Source organism: Pectinophora gossypiella, chromosome 25 (assembly GCF_024362695.1).
Source record: "Pectinophora gossypiella chromosome 25, ilPecGoss1.1, whole genome shotgun sequence".
Taxonomy (NCBI): domain Eukaryota; kingdom Metazoa; phylum Arthropoda; class Insecta; order Lepidoptera; family Gelechiidae; genus Pectinophora; species Pectinophora gossypiella.
In genome coordinates, this window is record NC_065428.1 from 1,066,069 (window position 1) to 1,092,326 (window position 26,258).

Below are 26,258 nucleotides of genomic sequence, written 5' to 3' on the forward strand. Positions count from 1 at the left end.
TATCCCACTGCTGGGCACAGGCCTCCCCTCAATCAACTGGAGGCAGTATGGAGCATACTCCACCACGCTACTCCAATGCGGTTTGGTGGAGGTATTTTTACGGCTGATAGCCGGGACCAACGGCTTAACGTGCCTAACGTGCTTAAAGTGATTTGTCCCAACCGGGATTCGAATCCGGGACCTCCGGATCGTGAGCAGAACGCATGCGCATGCACGCATGTTTAACTAAGACATAATTTTTCTTATCTCTCAAGACACGCAAATTATGTTCACCGACAGAAATACAACATACTCGTAATTATAAGTACGTTCAAATAACGTGAACGTAAACGTACGCCTACTACGTTGTATTACGCTTTCTAACCAACTGATTAACGTAATTAAGTAAACACAAACAAAAAAATAAAGCCTACCGGTAGAAGATGTTTTTTTTATTTCGTTACGAAACATTTGTAAGTAGAAATGGAAATGTTTGGTCAAGTTGTGAATTCTAGCTCGTATTTGTCACAAAACCCTGCGGATTCCAAAGGAACTAAATGTTTTTTTTTTATGACCTGTCTTATTATTAGGCTGAGCTGTAGGCCATCTACGGGGTCCACAGGTGGCGGATAGTGGAACGGCCATCAGATATGATGGTTAGCTACGAATATAAAAATAAGCAGTCCCCGACCAAACAGCGACAGGATTAGCAGAACGTAGTGGGTAGCTCACTGGGACGGGCTAACCTATAAAATGCTACTTAGGTTCTATGACGATCTTGTGACGTAGCGAGTAGGCGCCGCTACTTCAAAAGCGCACCCCTGATGCCGGGCAGCAGCGGTATCAGTACTGGTTAGAGGTTGAGGAAATGGATTCTGGTAGGGTTCTAGCTAGAACATCACCGATTGAGAAATTGGTCGGTGTACTGCGGAACGGAAGGCGACTGGGGCAACCACCGTTCTACACGCCCTATCTATGGAGTAATGAAAATGGAGGCGATTACTCCACCGACAAGAGCGCAGCTCTTAAATAAAGAGAGAGAGTCTTATTGTTGGTGCCTCAGATTGCCTCCATTCCATCTACGGACAACCAGGCTTCGGCGGGCATTTCATCCTTATGTTGTGGATATGCCACCAATCCGCACTAAACATTTCGCCTCTTCCTTTTTGATGCGAACAGCGAAGGATTTGAACTGCCTGTCTTCTGTTTTTCCATCTCTCTTTATAATCTGGGAGTCTTCAAGACTAGTGTAAATAGGCATTTGCTAGGTGAGTTACCATCAGGTGAGATTGTGGTCAAACGCGAGCCTACATGACATAATATAACATAAACAGCCTACATAGGTACGTCCCGCTGCAGGGCACAGATGGGGTATGGAGCATACTCCAAAAAACGCGAAACGATATTATTAAAAAAAAGATGGTATTAAGTAATTAATTGGCCGGACAAATGGGGGAGCGCTGAAAAATGTAAGACAACAAGCCTTAGGGTGCCATCTGAGGCAAATTTACAATAACTCACATCACCAATTATCATCATCTCATTCTCCTTTTCACATGGTCCGCCTGAAGGTTATCTAACCTGAAGATTTGACAGGTCCGATTTTTTACAGAACTGCTTGATAGACCTTCCAACGTTATGGCAAAACTAGCCCAATAAAAGTTCGGTCACATACCTCCGTAATATAATAATAATAAGTAAATTCATATTTTTTTTTATTCTACTTTACTTTCATATTTTATTCATATTTAAATAGATAGAGACTGCTGTGTAAATTTTATTACTAATTTGTAGATGCTATGTACACTGTAATTGTCATATATATAAGTCTTAATTTTAGTAATTGTATTACTTGTGAATGTTTTATATATATGATGTAGTTGTACTCAATAAATAAATAAATAAATAATGCGTTTATCGGGAATGTGGGGTTTCCTCACGATGTGTTACTTCACCGCTGAGCACATGATAAGCATTTAAAATCCGAACATAATTGCGAAAACAAATTCGCAAATGTTGGGATTCAAACCTGCGATCTCGCGATGAGAGTGAAGCGTTTTTCCGCTAGTCATGAGCAATACCATGTATCCACTTTAGAACACTGTCGCAATAACATATATGACATTTAGTGAGAGTTACAGTTCAATTTATCATAAAAGTAAATATGACATGGTACTAAAGTACAAACATACATATTAATGTTAGTAACTGTACAATAATCTGAAGACATCGGCGCACTTGCAAATTTGTTTTTTTATTTAGGTAAGTACCTAAATTATATTTTTCTACACATCACTCACATTGTCACATGCATATTTTTCTCACGGATAATATAAAGTTTAAAATGGTGTCACATGCATTCTGACAGTTAACTTGCAGTTAACTAACCAGTTAAATATAACCTTCGCGGTTAACAGAACTGAACGGACTATTTCTAACTATTACTTTAAACATGGATATGATAGGGTACCGCAGGCAAAATCGTTGCTTCAAAATATCTAATTCAAATGTTTTATTTCAGAATGTAGTCCATATTATGTAACAGAAAGCTTAACCTAGTATTAGTATATAGTACATATATATACAGGTTGTGAGAAGCTGCAGTAGTTTTAGGCGGATGAGACGTTCGTCATGTAAAAAATTGACAATTCAAAGTGTAACTATGTTACCTACTGAATAAAGATATTTTTGAATTTGAAGTAACAGGTTTGAAAAACGCTTTTTATAAATTCTGAATTAGAAATGAGAGCTGTAAAGGTGTAGTGGTCTGAAAGTGTGCCTTTAGGTTTGGATGTTACTGATTCTAATCCCCGGCTATGCCCTGTAATACTGCGTATGATTCCGTCCGGTCCTTATTTTTAACAAGACTCATTTTCAGTCAAGACTCAGTCCAGTTGTTAAGCGTTGGTCTCATGATCCGGAGGCCCCGGGTTCAAATCCCAGTGGGGACATATCATAAAAATCACTTTCTGATCTCTAGTTTGGTTAGGACATTTCAGGCTGATCACCTGATTGGCCAAAAGTAAGATCCGTGCTTCGGAAGGCACGTTAAGCTGTTGGTCCCGGTTACTACTTACTGATGTAAGTATGTAGTCGTTACATGAGCCATGTCGGGGGCCTTTGGCGGCTCAATAGTAACCCTGATACCAAGGTTGATGGGGTTGGTAATCCACCTCACAACCCACACGATAGAAGAAGAAGATCGAGGTAACTTCCAACCCTAGAGCAGGCAGTTATTTTGCCCAAAGAGTAAGTTTGGCGGTGCAGAGAGGCAACGTGGCCAGTATTCTGGGGACTACCTCGATGTGGTGAGCTGGAGGACATTTTTTACTTATAAATTACAAATAAAAAAAAAAACTTAATAAAAAGAAATAAAAAAAATATTATTATTATTTTAAAACTTTTTATAATATTGTGTGTGTTGTTACAATTGTTGTTGAATAAAATATATTTGTATATTTATATTTAATTCGTGTCTAATAAAACATACACGTACCATAAGATCTTATTATGAAAGTGTAACAAAATAACATTTTGCATTTATCCAATTAACTACCGACTATTAAAAACAAACTACACTCCATGCTTTGATTAGAATGCATAATATCCATTTATTATTCACACAGTTAAAATGCTTACAGACATGAACTTTAAGGGCCCTGTCTCACTAGGAAACTTGGGTGGAGCAGCCGCGGTACCCTCAGGTCTGTTGTCTTAAATTTTGTACGCGTGAGAGCCCACAGCGCTCCCCATTTGTCCGGCCAAGTAGTTAATGCCATTTGCGGCAAATTATTACTAAGTATCATCGATGGAACATCTTACATCGTGTCCTGCGTACCCGAACACGCAGGAGAAACTGATGAGCGCTGCAGATAGCGCCATACTTGTTGCCAAGTTTGCCATCGACACGATAAGAGACTATATACACTGTATAGTATAAAACAAAGTCGCTTTTTCTGTCCCTATATCCCTATGTACGCTTAAATCTTTAAAACTACGCAACGGATTTTGATGCGGTTTTTTTAATAGATAGAGTGATTCAAGAGGAAGGTTTATATGTATAATAACAACCATTAAATAGTGGAGAAATACTGTTATTTGTGAGGTTTTTAATGTGATGTCGTAAATAATTTCATTTTTTCGTCAGCATTGCACCCGAGCTAAGCTGGAGCGGATCGCTAGTATACAATAAGGCATGTTAAAAAAAAGTAGCCCTGGATGCCTTCACTAACATAATGTATGTAGTTGTATAAAGGTTACGTCACCTGGTTGAGCAACCGGTTGCCGACAACTGCATAACTTAATCCCGAATAATTTAAATTAAAAGCGCAACCATGGCGTCCTAGCTTTTTTTATCGTAACTTATACTAAGTTTTCATCAGATGACATTAACTACTCGGCCGGACAAATAGGGAGCGCTGAGGAGTCTCACCCTGTACAAAAATTAGGGCGTCTAAGATTTGAAGGAATTAATAGACTAGTGGGCAGTTAGCTAAAGTGGCAGTGAGCAGGACACATAGCGAGGAGAATCGATGGCCGCTGGGGCGGAAAGGTTCTTGAATGGCGACCACGTGTCGGACGACGCTCAGTGGGTAGGTCCGCTACAAGGTGGACCGACGATCTGGTGAAGGTCGCCGGAAGCCGCTGGATGCGGGCAGCGCAGAACCGATCGTCATGGAGATCCTTGGGGGAGCCCTATGCCCAGCAGTGGGCATCGTACGGCTGATAATGATGAATAGACTATAGAATTTATGTCCGGTTAATGGTAATGAGCTCCGTATTACATGGGATTTAAAGAAAGCTGGCGAGGAGTGGATGTACGATACACCTCTGCCTACCCCTTTGGAGTTACAGGCGTGATGCTTTGTTATTAATGGACCTTAGTGAGCCGATAGTGATAAGCGCTGAATAGGAAAGAGTTTTCGGGTCTTTGTCAAATGCCGTACGGAACACTAATTCCGCAAGTTCGCCTCACGGTTGGCAGTTTTTTTTTGTTAACTTGCGTTATAGAAATGTATTATTTGCGACATCGACTCGATCGACTATAGACTGTTGGGCTTTGTTAAAGAAACACTTTCTAGAGGTACATTTTAATTTGTTTTTCAACGAAATTCCATTTATTTCAGTTATTGATTTGTCAATGTCAATGGACTATTTGTGGCGAAATTTTTTTGATAGTAGCGCGTGCCCGCACGTTACTATCAAGACGTCGCTATCGCCGTCGCCGCCACAACTTGCGCTCGTAATCCTTACAGGTTTTTTTTATGTCAAAAAAACGTTTCCCTTAGGCAGATTATTTCTATACAAACTCCAAAGAAAACTTTCAAATCAAAAAATCAAATCATTTATTCGCTTACGATTCGCTTATGGTTCGTTTCGTAAAAAGTATCTCATTTGACTAGTTTGTCAAGTAGCCTATCATGTAACCGGACACAAATTAGATACCGTGTGATACCAAATGAATCCAATTCTAAAAAGTTGAATTCGTCATTTGAATGCGTTTGTATTTCATACTTGGCTTTCAATAAGGATTGTAGTGAAATAATTGATCTACGTATGTAGAGAGACTGTATAGTTATGAGCAATATAATGTACCCACTTTAGGACTCTGTCGCACTAACATATTTGACATTTAGTAAGACTTACAGATCAATTTGACAAAAAAGTTAATGTGACATGGTACCAAAGTGTATACATATTAATGCTCGTGACCGTACATACAAAAACACTAAACAATAAATTCATACAAAAGACATCAACGCATTTGGGAGATGTCACAAATATTACAGATGTTTTGTCAACCAATTAAAAGGTCCCAAGTTCGATTCCTGTATGGGTTTTGGAAAGCGAACCGTGCTAAATTGACTTGGTTCGTTCTACAATATCTCGAAATGCAGCAGATGTGCCGAGCTATATTTAGGTCTATACACAATTCACACGAAATATCACAAAAAATGAGAATTTTTTGCCATTTGGTTTTCAATTTTTTCCCTACTTATTATTTTCATTAAAAATAATTTCCAAATTACTTGTAATGCTCTGAAATTGATGGTCATTTTTGGGTTAACAGAAATCTCAATGAGGTGTGAGTATTTAGTTCATCTTGCGATGGATGTACCTTTGACTACTAAAAGTATAGGTGGCGCGTAAAAAGATACCCTCGTTTAACCTTCTAATTTCATGGATAACAGACATACTTATGAATATTTTATATTTGTTTTTGGATATAAATGAAGACCCTTTTTATTACACCCCCTCATAACTCATCTTCCATCCATTAACATTCTGATGAAAATAAAGACAAGCAATATAGGTAGCAACATAACTCCACAAGTACATAATGTGATCCAAATATAAAGCAACAATCTACTTTGCCACCGAAAATGCTGTCCGAGTCGCAAAATACTGGGCTGAAAAATCTGAATGCCATCGAAACGATAAGAAGAAGATTCTACCTTTGCTTCTGCCATAACATTATAATGTTTGAATAACTCGAGCAATGAGAAAATAGGTAATTATCACATTTAATTTGTACAACACCATTTTTTTTTGAGAAATGTTATCAGAATAGCCTCTCAATGGGACATAGTCCTGGGGGGTTAAAATGGCCACATCGAAGCAATTCATCTAAGAAAGCTAATTGATATTTGACATTTGTTTGCATTGCGCACTCACTTTTTATATGCGCAAATGTCAAATTGCAATATTGCAGTTTTAGATATATTTTTTAAAGATTATGGCCTGGAATCAAGTCCTTTGGGCCAAGTCTTCGTTTCATGTCTTTTAAATTATTTTAGTTTGTACAGCACAAATATTTTTATACATTCACAAAATGAATTGTATCGATGTGGCCATTTAAACCCCCCTGAGTTTATGTTATGTTATTTTTTTTTATACTAGTAACACCAAATTATAACAATCCGAACACTCTGTTACCCGCCTAAAAACCTTGGCGGTAACAACGAAGCAGAAACGACATTGTAGTTTTTATTCTACTTAGGTATTTCATTGTTTACACAAAAACTTTGTTCTTGGAAGCAATCATTATGATGTCTATTATGTAATTATTTTGTATTTAGTGATCCTCTTTTGTGTTTTCGTGTGATTATTTGATGAGGTTAGTTTTGGGACGTGAAGAAATAAGTATTTGGAATGTATCATGCTTGTCCTCTCGAGGTTTTTCTTGCAGCTTCTTTCCCCACCTATACAGGTTGTGAGAAGCTGCAGTAGTTTTAGGCGGATGAGACGTTCGTTATGTAAAAAATGACGATTCAAAGTGTAACTATGTTACCTACTGAATAAAGATATATTTGAATTTGGTATATTGTAGAATTCATCAATGTATTTAAACGTTATGTTATATATGATTCTGAATATAAGATAATATAACATAACGACATGTATACCCGGAGGGAAAGGCGGACGCGTATATCTGATATGATGAACCATTAGTTGTTATAATTATAAAAAAAGAATTATCAAAATCCGTTCATAAACGACGAAGTCCTCCCCTGTCTCCTGTCCTGTCCTGTCCTTTGTATATGTTGTTGTGCAATAAAGTATTATTGATTGATTGAAGTTATCCCCGAACAAACATAAAAAAAATATATACTTACGGTCGATTTGAGAACCTCCTCCTTTTTTGAAGTCGGTAAAATTGATGTTTTTGTAGGTGTTTGGGGGGGAGGGTCACCAGGTCGCAGACTATCTCTATCTATATCTATCTGCGTAGAGAGAATTAGATAAAATTGCATTTAATTATTTCTTGTTTATGACAGCTGTACCTTATCCTACAGGAATTTTTGAAGACTTTTTTTACGAAACGAATGTATCTGTAGTTATTACCATTTAAACAAAAACAGCACGACTTTAATGTTCTTTCATGCAATGAATGATTATGTCAAGATAAAATAACAAAAAGAGATACAGTACCCATTATTGCCTGCTTTGTTTACCATAATATTACTTTCGAGATCACTCTTGTGAGACATAATCGGTAGTCATAGACTAAACAGTAATACTACATACAGAATGGTAACTCTCCGTCTTTTTTTGTTTTTGGCGTGACTTATTGTAGATTTGCCGCAAATGGCATTAACTACTTGGCCGGAAGGTAGCTCTCCGTCACACTCCGGACACTTTATACAAAACACCTCGTTTTACACAGACACTACACATTGACGTTACAGTACGCGTGCATCTATGTGTGTGACGTCTGACGCCCATACGATTGAAGACCAAAGTAAGACAGATTTAGGTAAACCTAGCCGCTGGTGGGGAGCGGAGAGTTGCTGTTCTATACGTAATATCATCTAGACACCCGGGAGCGTTTCAAATCAAGGTTAGCAAGTAAGAGAACTGGCGAGCAGCACCGTGTGTAATATTACACGAACCAATTGGATACACTTTTGACCCCCTCATTCCTTATTCTATATCTTCGCCCCGCACCAATGAGGATACAAACTGCCTATTTCGCCCATCAGGTGTCGCTACTGTTGACTGTTCTTAAATCTTGATAGTTCCCGTACTATTTGAGTAAAGAAACACATTGTTATGGTTATATATTTACAGTATAACCCTTTGCGCAGCTAATTGCAAAGTTATAGTGATATTTATTTCTTTAAGATCGGAAAGAAGAAACATACATACACACATACATAAACAGCCTATACAGGGTGTTAGTGACATCGTAACGAAAACTTTGAGGGATAATTCATGCCATGATTCTGACTTGATATCAAGTGGAATTTTCCGTCGCAAAAGTTTGGAACAGAAAATAATTAAAAAAACACAAAAAAATAAATGAATTTTCCGACAATAAATTCCACTTGATATCAACTCAAAATCATGGTCGGAACCATCCCCCTCAGTATTCGTTACGGTGTCACTAACACCCATACCTACTTGTATGGCTACCGTATGTACTTGTACGGGGTGTAAGTGTCATCGTAACGAATACTGAGAGGGATGATTCATCTGATTATTCTGAATTAATATCAAGTGGAATTTTTGATCGCAAAACTATAGAATTGATAATATTTAAAAAAAAACTAAAAAAAAAACATGAATTTTGCGACGGAAAATTCCACTTGATATTAACTCAGAATCATGGTCTGAACCATTCCCCTTAGTATTCGTTACGATGTCACTAACACCCTGTATACGTCCCACTGCTGGGCACAGGCCTCTCCTCCATCAATCGGAGGGGGTATGGAGCATACTCCACCACGCTCTATGCTGCTCACTTTGTGAGATTGTCCTTTGTTTGGTAAGGACTTTTCAGGCTTGAATCGCCTCATTGTCCGAAAAAGTGAGATGATTCCGTGCGTGAAGAAAACTTATAAAAAAATATTTTCAATCAAAACTGCCTTTTTCCAACTGGCTGCTTTTTCTTTTTCGTAACTCATCCTTCAGACGGGATACGGTCACGAGCATTAATATGTATACACTTTGGTACCATGTCTCATTAACTTTTTTGACAAATTGAACTATAAGTCTCACTAAATATCAAATACGTTAGTGCGACAGAGTCCTAAAGTGGGTACATCATATTGCTCATGACTGTACACCCCACGTTGTTCTACATTTTATAGCAATTTATCACGAATTTTAGCTGGACAGTATGGAGAACTGTCAAAATTTAGGAACACTCAACAGTGCAGCGATTTTAGCTTCTAGTTTTAAACCTCATTCGTAAGGCCCTGGAAAAATTTGATCTAGTAATCTATACTTAATTAAAGAAAATTCACGGTCATTTTTTGCTTAACTAAATAATCGGTTCAATACCTAAAACCATTACTAAGTACTTAGCTCCGGCAAAACGGCCTCCGTGGTCCAGTGGTTGAGCGTTGTGCTCACGATCCGGAGGCCCCGGGTTCGAATCCCGGTGGGGCATATCAGAAAAATCACTTTGCGCTTCCTAGTTTGGTTAGAACATTACAGGCTGATCACCTGATTGTCCAAAAGTAAGATGTTCCGTGCTTCGGAAGGCACGTTAAGCCGTTGGTCCCGGTTACTACTTACTGATGTAAGTACGTAGTCGTTACATGAGCCTAGGGTCCTTTGGCGGTTCAATAATAACCCTGACACCAGGTTTGCTGTGGTTGGTAATCCAGTCACAAATCATACGACAGAAGAAGAAGAAGAGATGTACTTTGATCAATTTATTTTTTATAATTGATGCCATTGATCGTCTGTGGTCAGTCAATGATTGTTTTTACAATCTTCCTAGACAAAACATTTGAATAATAGGAAGTCGCAAACGGCGAGTAGTCATTGAGGTATTTTTTATTTATTTTTCTAGTAATGCCACCGAGGGCAAAACTACCATAAAAAGTCTTATCGACAAAAGATCGTCGCTTCAATTGATGTAAATAATTGCCATAAAATAGTTTAAAACCGCAGTGTTATTGAAGTGTTTTTACTGAATAATTCCTCGTGTAGGCGAACTTTTTATTTCGTTTTTTGTTTCACTTATTTTCGTCAGGAAGTAATTTTGACCTACTGGTTACTGAGATAATAATTGTTATAATACATTTCTAAATGATTTATTGTTATAAGATTTTTTTATTATTTATTTATTTATTTATGATGTAGTAGTATAAGTCTACTAGAATTTGATGGCATAAAAAAAGTAAAAAAAATATTGATTTTCCTATGGTAATGTTAAACTGTCTCCTGTCAAGTCAAAGTACATGTTTTGTCAACAATACTGAGATTTTCCAAAGATTCCTTGAAATTATTCTAAATTTCGTAAGAATATGGAAAAAACCACTTAGATCACAAGCAAGAAAGATTGTTTACAATGTTTATTGTAAAATTAGTGAAGAAACAGTTGGAGATCATCCGCAATCTTCGATTTTGAAGAGCGTCCAAAGTTGACCGGTAAGTAGGACTAACTAGTCTTAATACTTTGTTTCGGTATACTAGGTAGGTAGGATAAACAGTAGCACAAAACCATTGTACCTCTATAAGTACTTTATATAATATCTATATTGTCTGTCAATAGGTAAAAAATAAAAAGTATCAAGACGTTTTCATCCAATTACCCGAGTGTTGCTTACTATAGAAATTTTATGTCCCCATTTGCCATCAGATTCTGGTACACCTATACATCATATAAATAAAACATTAAAAACCAGGACAATTACTAAAATTAAGACTTATGTATATGACAATTACAGTGTATATAGCATCTACAAATTAGTAATTAAGTTAACAAAGCAGTCCAAATATGAAATTAAAATAGAAGAAAAAATATGATTTTACTTATTCCTGTATTAATGATATTTTTTTATTTACTAACTCATTCGTATACCTATGCCCACCCATTCGGGGATAGAATAGAATAATAACTTATTGCATAAAATATGGTGGAAAATGTAAACAATAATGATAAAATCACACATTTCCCTTAAGTAACTGCTTGCAAAAATGTTTCCTTATATGCTACGACCCCCAATAGACTCGCTCCCTATTACATGGGACATAAACATAGGAGAACATTTATGAAACAAATAAAAGAGAAGGTGCTGGTCGTGTCGTATCGGGAGGTGAAGGTTTTGGCGGGAAGAAGAGAGGAATGGCGACAAGAGCACAGCTCTTAAATAGAGAGAGAGAGAAACATAGCTGGCGAGGACTGGGTGTATATACTCCTGCCTACTCCTTCGGGGATACAGTCGTGAAGCTATGTATCATAATAATGGTTTCTAAACTCAGTAGGTTTGTGTTTTCCATTTCAAATACGATGGAATGTGGTAATAACATGATCGTAGGCAGAACGATTTAGTGCTTAATGTAAGTATAAATAGCTGTGTTATTACTACTACATTACATTTACACATTTCTTATTCTTTTTAGGGTTCCGAACCTCAAAAGGAAACGGAACCCTAGCAGCATAGACTTGAGCATTCACTTGTAACTTGTGTTTGACTGGGTCAAACACAAATTTATAATATCCTATTTGTGTTTGATTATTATTGCGTATGGCAGACAAAAAATAAAATATCCTGCGAAGATCATATATCCAGCTTAAGCTCCCCTAACCAAGTCTCTGCCGCATCCGTCACACAATGCAGCTCGGCTATGCCACCTGGGAACCGGTGCAGAGGGCACTCGTTCACTATGTGAGATATGGTTTGATCCGGGTGACCACATTCGCAGTATGGCGACTCCTTTTTTGTGTTTGATAAAAGCGCGGAAAAAATTTATCCGACTAAGTAGTTGATGCCATTTGCGACAAATCTACAATAGGTCACATAAAAAAAAAAACAAAAGTGCGGAGAAGCGATAACAGTATAAAGAGTGAGAAGTAGAATTCCGCGAACCCTGTCTAACCCATTGGGAAATATGTAATAATAATAAAAAAGTTTATTCAGCTAAAACCTACGACACATATATACATTTATAACATTAAAATATACACACATTGATATTTAGTTGGAAAACACAAAGGTATATGGGTGCCTTTTTTTTTTGACGTGACTTGTTGTAAATTTGCCGCAGATGGCATTAACTACTTGGCCGGACAAGTGGGGAGCGCTGAAGGCTCTCACCCGGTACAACGTTTAAGACAACAGGCTTGAGCGTGCCCAGTTGGGCTATATGGGTGCCGCAGCTCACCAAAAAAGGCCAGGGTTCAGTGAAAATTTACCCAGAGGGCAACACTGATTTTCAACCAACGCCGAAAAAATTGTATGCATTGTAATGACCAGTGATTTCTGCCTATCTGCTTAGACAAATTTTTACCCAACCAGTAATGAAACCTGGGACCTTTTGATCCTATCAATCGTCAAAGTAATTAAATTAATCAAAGGCTTTTTTGGTTACAACCAATTAACGACTTAGCGCCATAATTGGTTTGTCATAGGGTCAACGGATTGTTAATGGCGTTAGATCCAGATATGGTCTTGGACCATTTAACACCCATTACGATTAGACTTGGTGTCAATTTAGTCTAGATTTAGGTATAAAATAAAAACTATGTGCAATATGTAATTCCTTAGATAAAGCAAGAGAAGTGTGTCATCGAAGTAAATGGAATTCCATATTTTCTGCTTACCCCGGTGGGAAATAGGCGTGAGTTTATGTATGTATGTATTAGATATAAATGCGAAAAGAACTCTGCTGTCTGTTTATATATTAAAAAAAACTAAGTATCTAAAAAAAAACTCTTTACGCCCAAACTACAAAAACACAAAAATCACCTCCACCAACCCGCAGTGGAGCAGCGTGGTGGAGTATGCTCCATACCCCCTCCGGTTGAGGGGAGGCCTGCGCCCCGGAGTGGGACGTATATAGGCTGTTTATGATGATATGATTTATGCCCAACCCATTGGAATGAAGTAAATTAAAATAAAGATTGAAATCTAGAGACTTCACATATCTAAAAAAAAATTCTCTAAAGCAATAAGGCTGCTCAAATGGTACTATATTCTTGTGTTATATCTGTGCAATAAAGTATAATTATTTGATTTGATTTGATATGTTTTAAACCCATTTCTCGAGACTATAGTTTCGTCGCGATGCTTTGTTTTCCTTCACCGCTGACAACTTGATGATTATCAAACATTATTATGATTATAATAATTTTTGATCCAAACATGAATTTGAAAATAGCTGGATTCGAACCCTTCAAATAGGGGGTGAAATTTTATAGGGCCTTTTCAAATTTTTCAAGGTAGGAAGCTAAAAATTGGTACATTAGAAAAGGGGAAACGTGTTACCCCGAAGCGAAACCGCGGGTAAAAATAAGTAAGGACAATGTGGGGAAGACCGTCTGGGCTAAAAGACCAACAACAATAACTCTGACTTTGAGTAACTAGCGCCTTACGTCTCTGTCGATAAAACCTGCATATATTATGTTTCCAAGTAAAACTAGTCAAAAATATCTTTAAATAATATGATTTGGTAGTTGTAAGAAGTTAATTTTCTCATTATGTTGGTAAATAGAAATGTCTTGTCACTTCCGTGTATTCACTAATTAGATGCGGCGACAGGAAGTATTAGGGGGAATGGAAAATTCAAGCGTTTAACGTGCAAAAAGTTGACTGCCGGCGAATTGTAGGTACTTATTATGTTTGTTGATTATAGTCGGATTTACAAATGTTTTGTTTTGCTTCAAGGCATCGAAAACAGAATTAGTATTGGCAGAAGTATCGAATTGTTTTGTATGTACTACATTAAATAGATTTTTTTTTATAATAATAAAATCTGTTAAAAGTAAAGAATGTTTATCTAGAAGTAAGACAATGGAATTATGGCGTTGACTAATGAAACTAAAATACCAATAGCTCTATAAAACGTGTGATATTAATATTATATATAATATTAAGTAATTAAGGCAAGTAATATAAAAACGAATATTTCAAATATTATTTATAACTTTTCTAGAAACTAATTTGAAATTAAATTTGCGGATAAGTAGGAATTAAATAAGTAATTAAGAAGTTTTAAGTTAGGAAAGAATTTATTTATTTCATTTTAATTAATACAAAGAGGGAGGCCTTTATCCAGCAGTGGGACACTTTAAGCTAGATAAGATAAGGTAAGATTTTAATTACTAAGTATTATTCTTTTTTTTTTCAATTTGTATTAAAATAAAATAAATTAATTCCTACTTCATCTGTAAAACATTGGGGTATTAGAAAAATAAATTAATGTAAATACTTACGGCAATGACGCCGGCGCCGGGTCGACTTGCACAGCCTTTACCGCAGTTTGCGCAGACAGCACTTTGAACGCCTCATCCTTTGTCACCTGCGCCGACTTTACCCTTTCACCCTTCACCCTATCACCCCGCCTCCCCGATTCACTTCGCACCACACTCACTATATCACCCTTCGGACTAACACTCTGTCTGCTCGACAAATCGAAATATCTGTCTTGTGCGTGTATTAATTGAGTCACTGTGAAAGCAGGGGTGTCTAGGACTCCTGAGGTGTCCTCGTCGGATGATTTGGTCTCTATCGTCGGCCCGAATAGACTTTCGACGTTTCTGTTGAAGAATCTGTCGTCTTCGATGTCTTTGGAGGGGGAAACGTCGGCGCCTCTCTCTATAGTGATGTCTAGAAGCGGACTGTGGTTGAGCGCGTTGAATCGCAACGAGCGCTCGGTTGCAAAAGCGTATGGAGTGTTGGCTAGCTCCTCCTCGATACTGTTGTACCTGCTACGGAATAAGGACCGTGTCTCCACGTCCCCACTATCGGTGTCTTCGTACTTCTCATACTTCCCCCCGAACAGGTCGTATTGCCCGAAACGATTGTTGATCGTGTCGAATTTCGGGTCGTTAATCTCGGTCTTGTCCGATTCGGTTTCGGCCCGGGTCGGGCTGGAGTTCGGGCTCATGTTGATGTGGAGGATGCCGTGCTCGTCAGTGTATTTTAGTTTTAAAGCCATGGCTCACTGCATTTTTGGCTTGAATCTGCGGACAAGAGATAATGACATTTATTTAAACAGTTCATTTATACAATTTGAATATACTTACATGGAAAATGTAATAGTTGTCAAACATAATAAGTAAGTAAGATCTAAAGAGGACATTATTTTCTTTTAGAAATACAATAGAGAATCTCGCTTGTGTCCCCGAAGTGTTTTATTTAATAGAGTTGGAATTTAACTTAAATCGTATCATGTGCAAACTCTTGCGCATTGTGGATTGTTTTTTATGACTAGTGGCTCTGCCCACCCCATTAGAGACAAACGTGAGCTTATGTATTAATTGAAAAGTATAAAATCTATAAAGTAAAACGTCTATCTGTCTGTCTGGATGCGAAATAGTGTTAGGTTTTACAAATAGAAAATTAAATAGAATAAAAATCTGACTCTGACGGGACTTGAACCCGTAGCTCTTGTCAAGCCAGGACGAGCGTGTTAACCATTACACCACCGGGTCCTCCTCCTGTCCATGCGAAATTATTTCGATGTATGTACCGTCATTAAGCCGACGTGGCGCCATCTATCTAGAATATTGAGTACTAATATTACTTAGGGGCCGTCCATTAATCATGCGAGGCTCGAGAGGGGGGGAGGGCTCCCTGAAAAAATCACGAAATATCACAAGGGGGGAGGGGGGTGTAGTAATATATCACGAGTATTTATTTTTTCGGCAAACGCGCGATACTGAACCGAAAAGCGGCGTTTCGTGCAATTATTTTGGTAGGTACTAAAATACACGTGATATAGGATATGATATGGGGGTTAAAAATGCCAAAAAATCACATGATTAATGGACGGCCCCTTAGACCGATAAGTCTACAGTTACATATAAATTTCAAGTTATCGCAAGGTTACTTAATCACCCATCCTATTGCGGACCAGTTGGACAATATTGTTACAGTTCGTTGATTTCGCTTCATTCGTTACACATTTCATTATGTTTTTTATTAGTTTGATCGGTAATCTATCCTTAGTGACAGGTTTAGTAACTACTTATTATAAGTATTTTCAGTTCAAAACAAAATGACGGTCTATTTATTGAGGTCCACTGCCACCATTTATGATACAACATACAACATAAACAGCCTATATATGTCTCACTGCTGGGCACAGGCCTCCCCTCAATCAACCGGAGGGGGTATGGAGCATACTCCACCACGCTGCTCCCATGCGGGTTGGTGGAGGTGTTTTTACGGCTAATAGCCGGGACCAACGGCTTAACGTGCCCTCCGAAGCACGGAATCATCTTACTTTTTCGGGCAATCAGGTGATTCAAGCCTGAAAAGTCCTTACCAAATAAAGGACAGTCTCAAAGTGATTTCGACAATGTCCCCATCGGGAATCGAACACAAAGTAATTTCGACAATGTCCCCATCGGGAATCGAACCCGGACCTCCAGATCGTGAGCCTAACGCTCTAGTGACTAGACCACGAAGGTAGACCATAACACAGCTGAATAAAAGAAAGAGGTTGGAAGGGCAAGTCAAGTTCATACTTCAACTTTGCACTCCACTCGTCCGCAAACTTTACGACGCACGGAGCTCCGCGATAGCATATTAAAAGGTCGTCTTGTGCATTATAACCTGCAGCGCACAAAATCAAATATCGACTTACATGCAAGGAAATCCCTCCTTATCACAGGAAAGTAAAAACCTTAGTATGATCGGCTATTTATCAAAAAATACTTTTGTATGCAGTATCTTAAGAAAATATCTGTCTTATCTATTATTCTTATTGTTCCCTTGAAGGTAGGGTTGCCATCCGTCCGGGTTTCCCCGGATTTGTCCTAGTTTAGAGGGCATCCGGGGAGCGTCCGGGGAAGGTTTCATTTGTAGACCGGGTTTTAAAAAATAAATAATTAAAAAAATTTGGGCCGCCCGCGAGACACGGACTATGCTCGCACACCACAATCAACCGACTAACCAAGTATATTCACCGTGGACCGTCATTCTCATGCAGCAATATGTTTTTGTTTAATATTTTAATAAGATTTTGTTTTCTTTTTTAAATATCAAGAATTAAAAAAGCTGATTTATATTAAACAATTTGTAATATGATTCTGATTTGTTAAAATAATGAATGAATAAAAAAGGTGATTTATGACATTTTCAACTGATTTTTATTACATTGAATATGTTTAAAAGATCTTGTTGACATGTCCGGTTTTCGGACTCTAAAATCCGGGGTTTTCACGCGACTTGTCCTGTTTTCCAAATTTTAGAGATGGTAACCCTCCCTTGAGAAGTATGACAGGATCGAAGTAAATGGAATTCCATAGTATCTGCTTACCCGGATGGGAAAATAGGCGTGAGTTTATGTATGTATGTATTAAACCAAAAGTAATGATAAAATTGCAGCCTATCACATAAAATATACTTTGCCGGTAAACTGGTTATGGAATTTGAGAAGCAGCAGAGCTATCGTAGTTATCTGTTTGCACGAGTAGTAGTAAAAGAGAGTAGGGTTGAACCGTCGCACAATGGTCCGGATTTGAAAAAACCTGGACTTAGGAACAAAAGTCATCATTCAGCTTAAAAAATATTGCATTTAATAGGAAATCTGATTTACAACAACATTACCAGACGAGACGAGACGAGTTTGAATCCCAGTGGGGACGTAACACAAAAATCACTTTGTGATCCCTAGTTTGGTTAGGACATTACAGGCTGATCACCTTATTGTCCAAAAAGTAAGATGATCCGTGCTTCGGAAGGCACGTTAAGCCATTGGTCCCGGTTATTATTTACTCATGTAAGTACGTAGTCGTTACATGAGTCATGTCAGGGGTCTATGGCGGCTCAGTAATAACCCTGACACCAGGGTTGATGGGGTTGGTAATCCACCACCTCGCAATCCACACGATAGAAGAAGTCTGATGTAAGTATTTGTATTGTTAATGGCCCCGATTCCTGCAGACACCTCCTAATTTTATTTTAAGTTATACCCATCAATTTCTTATACGCCGAAAAGGAAAGGGACGGATGCTTTTCAAAAAGTTAATTTTAAAATGAATGAATAACCCGGGCGAATAAAATAGGCATCTGCTGGTATGCAATCCGATTGACGTGCTGTCTACTTAACTCTGTCGGGTTATTAGCCGATGTAAAATTTTTAGACGGTTGTTTTAGATTTCTGCTTAAAATTGACGTGTGTTCTATAAATTTTATCCCTGTCGATTACCCGTCCCTTTCTTTTTCAACGGATAAGAAAATGACAGGTATAACTTAAAATAAAATTAGATGCCGTCTGCAGGAATTAGCACCATTGTGTGTGGTTTCCTTTTATAATAGACTGTTACCCGCCTTGTTAGACCGGGAGTTGAATTTAGTACCTGTGGCTTGGCGGTCAAGGTGTCCAACTATTAGGCCTCGGTCTCGAATTTTGCGGGCAGCGGAGCGGCAGCGGCGGCGGCGCGGGAGAGGGGCGGGCAACGCATACCTGTTCTCGAAACCAGCGGGCAGATCGCGCGGCACTGTAGCGGTGTAGTGTTGTGTTCGTGGTTGTGTTGTCGACATTCGCAAACGAAATGTCAAAGAAATAAATGAAAAATTCAAAGAATATTTTGTAAATAATCCCATTAGCTACTAATTAATTTGTAAACCATAATAAACATTGTAAATAACATAATAAATAATTTTTATATTCACCTACCTTCAATATTCAGTTCGTTTTTTATTTCTTCCCATAAACGATTAATTATTCTTCTATTTTTATGGTTCACATCTTTGCTGTTCCATATGGGTCTCCTCTCAAAGATTGCCGAAATAATTTGCTCTTGCACGTCCGAGGACATTTTGATACCTACGTCACGAAAAAAAAGTACAACACTACAATTCAGACGCGCAACGGTCACCGCTCGACTGGAGTGCACCGCTCGTTGCCCGCCCCCGCGCCGCTCCCGCGCCGCTGTTTTCGAGACCCGGTCCATTTGACGATACGCATAAGATCCTGCCGCTCCCGCGCCGCCGCCGCCGCCGCCCCGCTGCCCGCAAAATTCGAGGCAGAGGCCTTATACGTACTTACTTATATTAATATTTACGAAAACTTCTAACTACCTATAAGGTACTACTTTCCACTTTAATACTAAAGCTCTTTAAAATAGGGTCTCTTTTTGTGAAGTAAATATGCGGTTGGGTTTGTAAGTAACCTAAATTGATCATAATCTTAAACTTTGTTCCATATTCACTTCCTATATATGAGGTTGTTTACCGAATATTAAACCGAGCTATTAACGCATGCATACTTTCACGCTACATGTAGACTTGCAGGGTAGGCATAAGGGTTTTATAGGGGTTTAATTTTTTAGGGGAAGTGAGAACTCTCATTCGCCTATAGTTAATAACACGATAAAACATACATAAACATAAACAGCCTATACACGTCTCACTGCTGGGCACAGGCCTCCCCTCAATCAACCGGAGGGGGTATGGAGCACAGCACATATAAAAGAAAGCGCCAAATGTCAACAAGTTTAGATTAATTAACTAAATATGGTTATCGTCACCTCACTAGCACTATCCCGTTTCTCACAACTAGGGATCACAAAGTGCTTTTTATGATATGTCCCCACCAGGATTAGAACCTGGGTGTTCAGGAACGTGAGCCTAACAACAACGTTGTATTGTAAAGACATGACTTTGCAGTCTGCCCTCAACAATGTGAATGGCTGGCGTGAATTTATGTATGAATGTATGATCTATGAATAAACAAGAGATAGTTTATGTATGTATGTACGTTTTTTTATTGAAAGAACATTGAACTTGTGATCATTATGGCTGTCGATGTGTTTTAGTTTTATTTGGTTGTTTAGTTTTTTAATTTCCTGCGTATAAAGAAAGTTTTGTATATAAGTACTGCAACAGTAATAATATAGAGTTGTTTGTTATTTCACCTTTCTATGTTTATAATTTATATAGTTTAGTATTAATTTAGTTTGTTTGTTTTCATTTACGGTGAATGCTGTGTACGCATGTAATTGGCAAGCATATATAACAAGTATTTCTATTCATAATGCTGTCTGTAAAAATTTCATATGTATTGCTGTATGTGTACCTAAATAAAAAAATAAATAAGTGGTAACTATTTCTATCACATAAACATAATATAAACAGCCTATACAGGGTGTTAGTGACGTCGTAACGAAAACTTTGAGGGATGATTCCGATCATGATTCTGAGTTGATATCAAGTGGAATTTTTCGTCGCAAAATTCATGTTTTTTTTTTTAGTTTTTTTTAATTATTTCCAATTCTATACTTTTGCGATGGAAAATTTCACTTGATTTTAACTTAGAATAATGAGCTGAACCATCCCGAGGGGGTATGGAGCATATTCCAACACGCTACTTCACTGTGGGTGGAGGTATTTTACGGCCAATAGCCGGGTCCTCCGAAGCACGGAACCATCTTAATTTTTCAGACAATCAGGTGATTCAAGCCTGCAATGTTCTTACCAAACAAAGGACAGTCTCACAAAGTGATTTCGACAAAAAAGTGACTTTCGAGTATTTCTATCACCTACTTATTTATTTTTGATGTCACTTATTGTAGATTTGCCGCAAAAGGCATTAACCTCTTTGCTGGAAAAACTTACTACCTATTGAAAGTTATGAATATATGTGCAATAGTGTTTTATTCCTTATTATAATTTGTAAGTGACGCGCCATTTTAATCAAACCAATAGAGTATTTGACAAAAAGCCGTGACAGCCCAGAAGAGCCGTGGTAGCCCAGTTGGTACTAGTTACGCTTGACTCTCACTATGAGGTCGCAGGTTCAAATCCCAGCACGCTAAACAAATGAATTTTGAATTTGTTTTCGAATTCATGTTTGGCTCATAAATGATTATTACGTGCAGCGGTGAAGGAAAACATCGTGAAGAAACCCACATTCCGGAGAAATGCATTTCGGAGGTATGTGACCTAACCTATATTGGACTGGTTTTCCCTTCGCGTTTTGGAAGGTCAGACAGGCAGTCGTTTTTTTTAACAAACCGGACCTGTCAAATGTTCAGGTTCGGTAAACGGGCCCTGTGAAAAATGGAATAACGCTAGGGAAATGATTAGGGTATTTACTGGGTTAAAATAAATTATAAAATGCTAATCTAGAAATAGAAGACAGTCTATGATGATCAAAAAGTGAACACAATTTCATTTTACTTTTCGACGCATTTTCGAATTTTATTTATGAACAATGAGTACGACGTTTGACCGCGTTTATAACATCAATGTGTAGTGTCTGTGTAAAACGAGGTGTTTTGTATGAAGTGTCCGGGGTGTGCTACGGGTCTGCCTCTATAGGGTTGACTAATTCTTTTAAATATGCGTAATCCTCTCAGAACCGAGCCGAACCTGACAGAGGGCAGCAGTAACTGTCAGAACTATTCAGAGGCGGAGGACAGGAGTCCTAGTATGACTTTGTAATAGACTACTCTGGGCGCCATCCCACTTGCGTCAGACAGAGTACTGCGGAGCGGAAGGCAAGAGGTTTCCCTCTTGCCTTCCGCTCCGCAGTACTCTGTGGTTTCCCACTGCCCTGTTTTTCCCTAAAAAAGTAGCATGGAAAATGCTGCACAGACAAGAGCTCTTAAATTGATGATGATGAATCCTAAGTAACTGAGCTAAGCCCCGCGCCCAACTGTACACCCTTAGGCCTGTTGTTTTAAATTATGCACCGGTTGAGAGCCCTCAGCGGCAAAAACAAAACACTCGCTACTTTTAAGTGCCGAAGTGTGTCCTACATAACCACAATCGGATCTCCTCAAGAGGAACCGCCGAATGAAATCCATTTTATGGTACGACATGATAATTGCGTTCGTTTCGTAATACAGCGGAACTATGCAGATTTGGTATATGGGCGAAGAGATAAAACCCTAGATTAAGTTACATACGGTCACGAGCATTATATGTATACACTTTGGTACCATGTCACATTAACTTTTTTGACAAATTGAACTGTAAGTCTCACTAAATGTCAAATATGTTAGTGCGGCAGAGTCCTAAAGTGGGTACATTATATTGCTCATGACTGTACATAAACGAGTGAGTCGAATATGAGTTAATCTTCTTCTTCTTGTCACTTCGATGGCATTCAGATTATTTCAGCCCAGTATTTTGCCACCCGGTCAGCATTTTCGGTGGCATTCATCAGCTGCTGCTCCTCTCGCGTACAGGTATCAGGGCGCGCGGGGAAGATGTCAGGTGAGCCATAGTCTGTGGCGTAGCTATTTATATAGCTCATATTCGACCCACTGCTGGGCACACGCCTCTTCTCAACTAACCGGAGCAAGTGTTCTACGTCCCCGTAGGTCTGGATCCTTATCCGAACTCAAACACCATCTCACTCCGGCCTGAAGTAAGAGGCGCTCACCCCAGCGGCAAGGACGCGCCGAACAGGAATTGCCTATTAACTATATACTTCCTTACCAGGCAATATAAATATTTATTACTACTTCTGCTTAAACGGTACCAGCCAAAATTTTCTAACGAACAAAATTAACATAAATACTTTAATGAACTTACATTCCTGTGTTACCATGACAACCATTAAATTATTTAAATTGTACACTAAGTAGTGTTATGGTGGCATCAAAACAAAGGAATTAACATGAATATTATCACGCTATCGTTTTTTATTGGTAGACAGAGAAATTAGTGTCAGAGTGGTGGAGCGCTAAAGTGTAGAAAATTACATTTTGACTGATTTTGTGAACTATGCTACTACTTACGGATAAACTTTGACGAAGGACGTAATATACGATCCCCACGACCCGATTACTCTAGTCATAGAGGCAGCCAATCAGCTCGCGACACCAAACACTTCAGGACACCAATACCGACCCCGGCGGCGTGGTTGACGATTTCCCTCAATCAGCGCTTATCGCTATCGACCCACTAGGGTCGATTAATTCTTTCAATTATTTTCCCTCTCAGACAACGCCCTGAGCCGAGGTTCGCGCCCAACTAGGCACCCTCAGGCCTGTTGTCTTAAACGTTGTACCGGTTGAGAGCCTTCAGCGCTCCCCATTTGTCCGGCCAAGTAGTTAATGCCATCTGCGGCAAATCTACAATAAGTCACGTCAAAAAAACCTGTAGACTCACATTCGCTAAGGAGTTTATAAAAAAGCGCCCGAAACGTGTTGCGAATACGTATATATTAAGTTATGTAGATAGTATAAGTTCGTTCCCTCAAATTAAGCCTTTTTTTACAGAGATTGGTTGTCTATTTAATATACGAGGTATATGGCTTAATTACACAAAGTAGGACACAAATGTTTTCCCGTGATCACAATTCAATTTTACATTTTAATTTCAAAACGTAAAAACTTTCTCCACAGTTTAGAAATTACTCGGAAATTACACAAAATGAATCCGTAATAAAATTTTGGAATTCTTTACTACGAATATGTTTGCTAAGGTGAAGTGGTACTGTTAGCGTTAAAACAACATGAGCCTTGATAGTCCAGTTGGAAGAACGCTTGACTCCTACTGTGAGGTTGTAGGTTCGAATCTCAGCACGAGCATAAACCAATGATTTTCGCATCTGTTTTCGAATTCATGTTTGGATCATAAATGATTATCACGTGCTCACGGAGAAGGATAACATCGTGAGGTAACCCACATTCCCGAGAAATACATTTTCGGAGGTACCTGTGTGATCTAACCTGTATTGGGCTGGTTTTCACTTCGCGGGTTGGAAGGTCAGACAGGCAGTCGCTTTTGTAAAAAACCGGACCTGTCAAATCGTCAGGTTAGGTTAGCGGACCCTGGGATTTTTTTTATCGTTAATCTTACTTTTGGCTTTGCCTACATAACATAACAAATACTTTATTGCACAAACAGGAAAAAACAAAATACAAAACAAAAGAGAAATAAAACCTCGATACCTCGATAGGGCGTTATCCACGCGCACATTGGGACCACACCTCATTTCTACAGCATTTTAGTGTAGCATACTAAATTATGTTTTTACGTTTATTTAATATTGTAATTACACTTATGAATTCAAGTTACACGTAATGAATGCTAGAAGGACATTGGTGGAAAACAGAGGCATACTTAATTATGTGATGGTGTACCTACTGTTTTCATTTACTACATACATACATAAACTCACGTCTATTACCCACCGGGGTGAGCAGAAACTATGGAATTCCAATTGCTTCGATCCTGACACACTTCTCTTGCTTCTACCACATTATATATTTTGATTTGATATTATATATATATTGTGGTTGATATTATATATATATATATATATATATATATATATATATATATATATATAATCAATCAAATCAAAATATATAATGTGGTAGAAGCAAGTGAAGTGTGTCAGGATCGAAGCAATTGGAATTCCATAGTCAGTATAATATATATATATTATTACATTTTTATTTATTACTAACAGACTCCGTGGTCCAGTGTTCGAGCGTTGGGCTGAAGATCCCGAGTTCGAATCCCGGTAGGACATATCGCAAAAATCACTTTGTGATCCCTAGTTTGGTTAGGACATTACAGGCTGATCACCTGATTGTCCGAAAATAAGATAATCCGTGCTTGGGAAAGCACGTTAAGCAGTCGGTGGGCTACTATTTGATTGAGTCTCGCTCTCGCAGCGTCGCGGTGAGGGTGTGTTAATGTAAACAATGGCAGTTAACCAGTTAAAGTGCAATAATTGCAACATAATTATTTGTGAATTGCTTGCATTTATCCAAAACAAGCAAGATGTGATGGATAATGAATCGATAATACGTGTGTGTCTATCCGCTTTCACGGAATCGGAGATTAACGAGGCGAAGAAATTGTTATTTGAATCTGTAACGACATCGAGACGGGAAATATCTAGACGTAAGGACGGGAAAAAGCAAAAGGATCTCGAAGATATTATCTGTTTGTTCAAGGAAATAGATCCTGATTTAATTCCTATCTTTGTGGCTCGTGATTTACAAAAACTTCCCCCTGTAACATTTGACCACATAGATGTTACGAAATTGATGAAGGATTTGGTACTAATGCGATATGAACTGGATACAATAAAAGATAATTATGTGAGTGTACAACAGCTGCAAGAACTACGATTAGAGCTAAATAACTGCAAATTAACTTCTGTGGATTGTGAGAATGTAAATACGAGAAAAAGGGGTGCATATTTTCTTGATAGTGGGCCCATTGGCTTGTCACATATCGATGTGACGGTGACCGAAAAAAATGACGAGACCAAGTTAACGGAACGAGTTCGTGGGGCATCTACGGTGATTCACGCGGGCGGTCAGAGCAATAATAATACTGCGCTGTCTTACTCCTGCGCGTGCGTTAGCCCGGATATCACCTTCCAACCCACTGTGAGTGCAGAGATACCGTTATCAACACAATCAGCTGACACCTTACAACCGAGTATGGCTGATATAGTGAAACGTCCTGCTAGCGGGTTTGAAAATAAACATAATAAAGAGTGGACATTAGTACAGCGCAAAAAATACAAAAATCGCTTTGCGGGACAGACGGGAAAGGCGGCGAGCCAGCTCGATATGAAGTTTAAGGCAGCGCATAGCAAAATTCCACTATTTATTTCTAATGTGGACAAGGATGCGTCGGAAACTGATATCTGTGAATATATACAGAGTAAAACGCAAGAAAAGGTCCAGCTTGAAAAAATTATTATGAAAAAAGAAAAAAGTTATAACTCTTTCAAATTATTTGTGTCCAGTAATAAATTGACCACATTTTTAGATGACAGCTTCTGGCCCGATGGGATTAGGTTTAGAAAATATATACACTTCAGGAAGCGTAGTTTAGATCACGAAGCTAAACATAAGCAGATCGTGAGTAATTCGAGTAACAATAATA

At 38.4% G+C, this 26,258-nt stretch overlaps 1 protein-coding gene across 1 annotated transcript in view; it reads right to left on the reverse strand.

The window, feature by feature from the left end:
- LOC126378227 (protein stum) overlaps positions 1-15,375 on the reverse strand; it is a 64,868-nt gene extending 49,493 nt beyond the window's left edge. The window contains exon 1 of the mRNA XM_050026451.1: positions 14,651-15,375. Coding sequence (XP_049882408.1) covers positions 14,651-15,375 — 725 coding nt within the window. The remainder of the gene's footprint in view (positions 1-14,650) is intronic.
- Between the last annotated feature and the right edge of the window lie 10,883 nt (positions 15,376-26,258).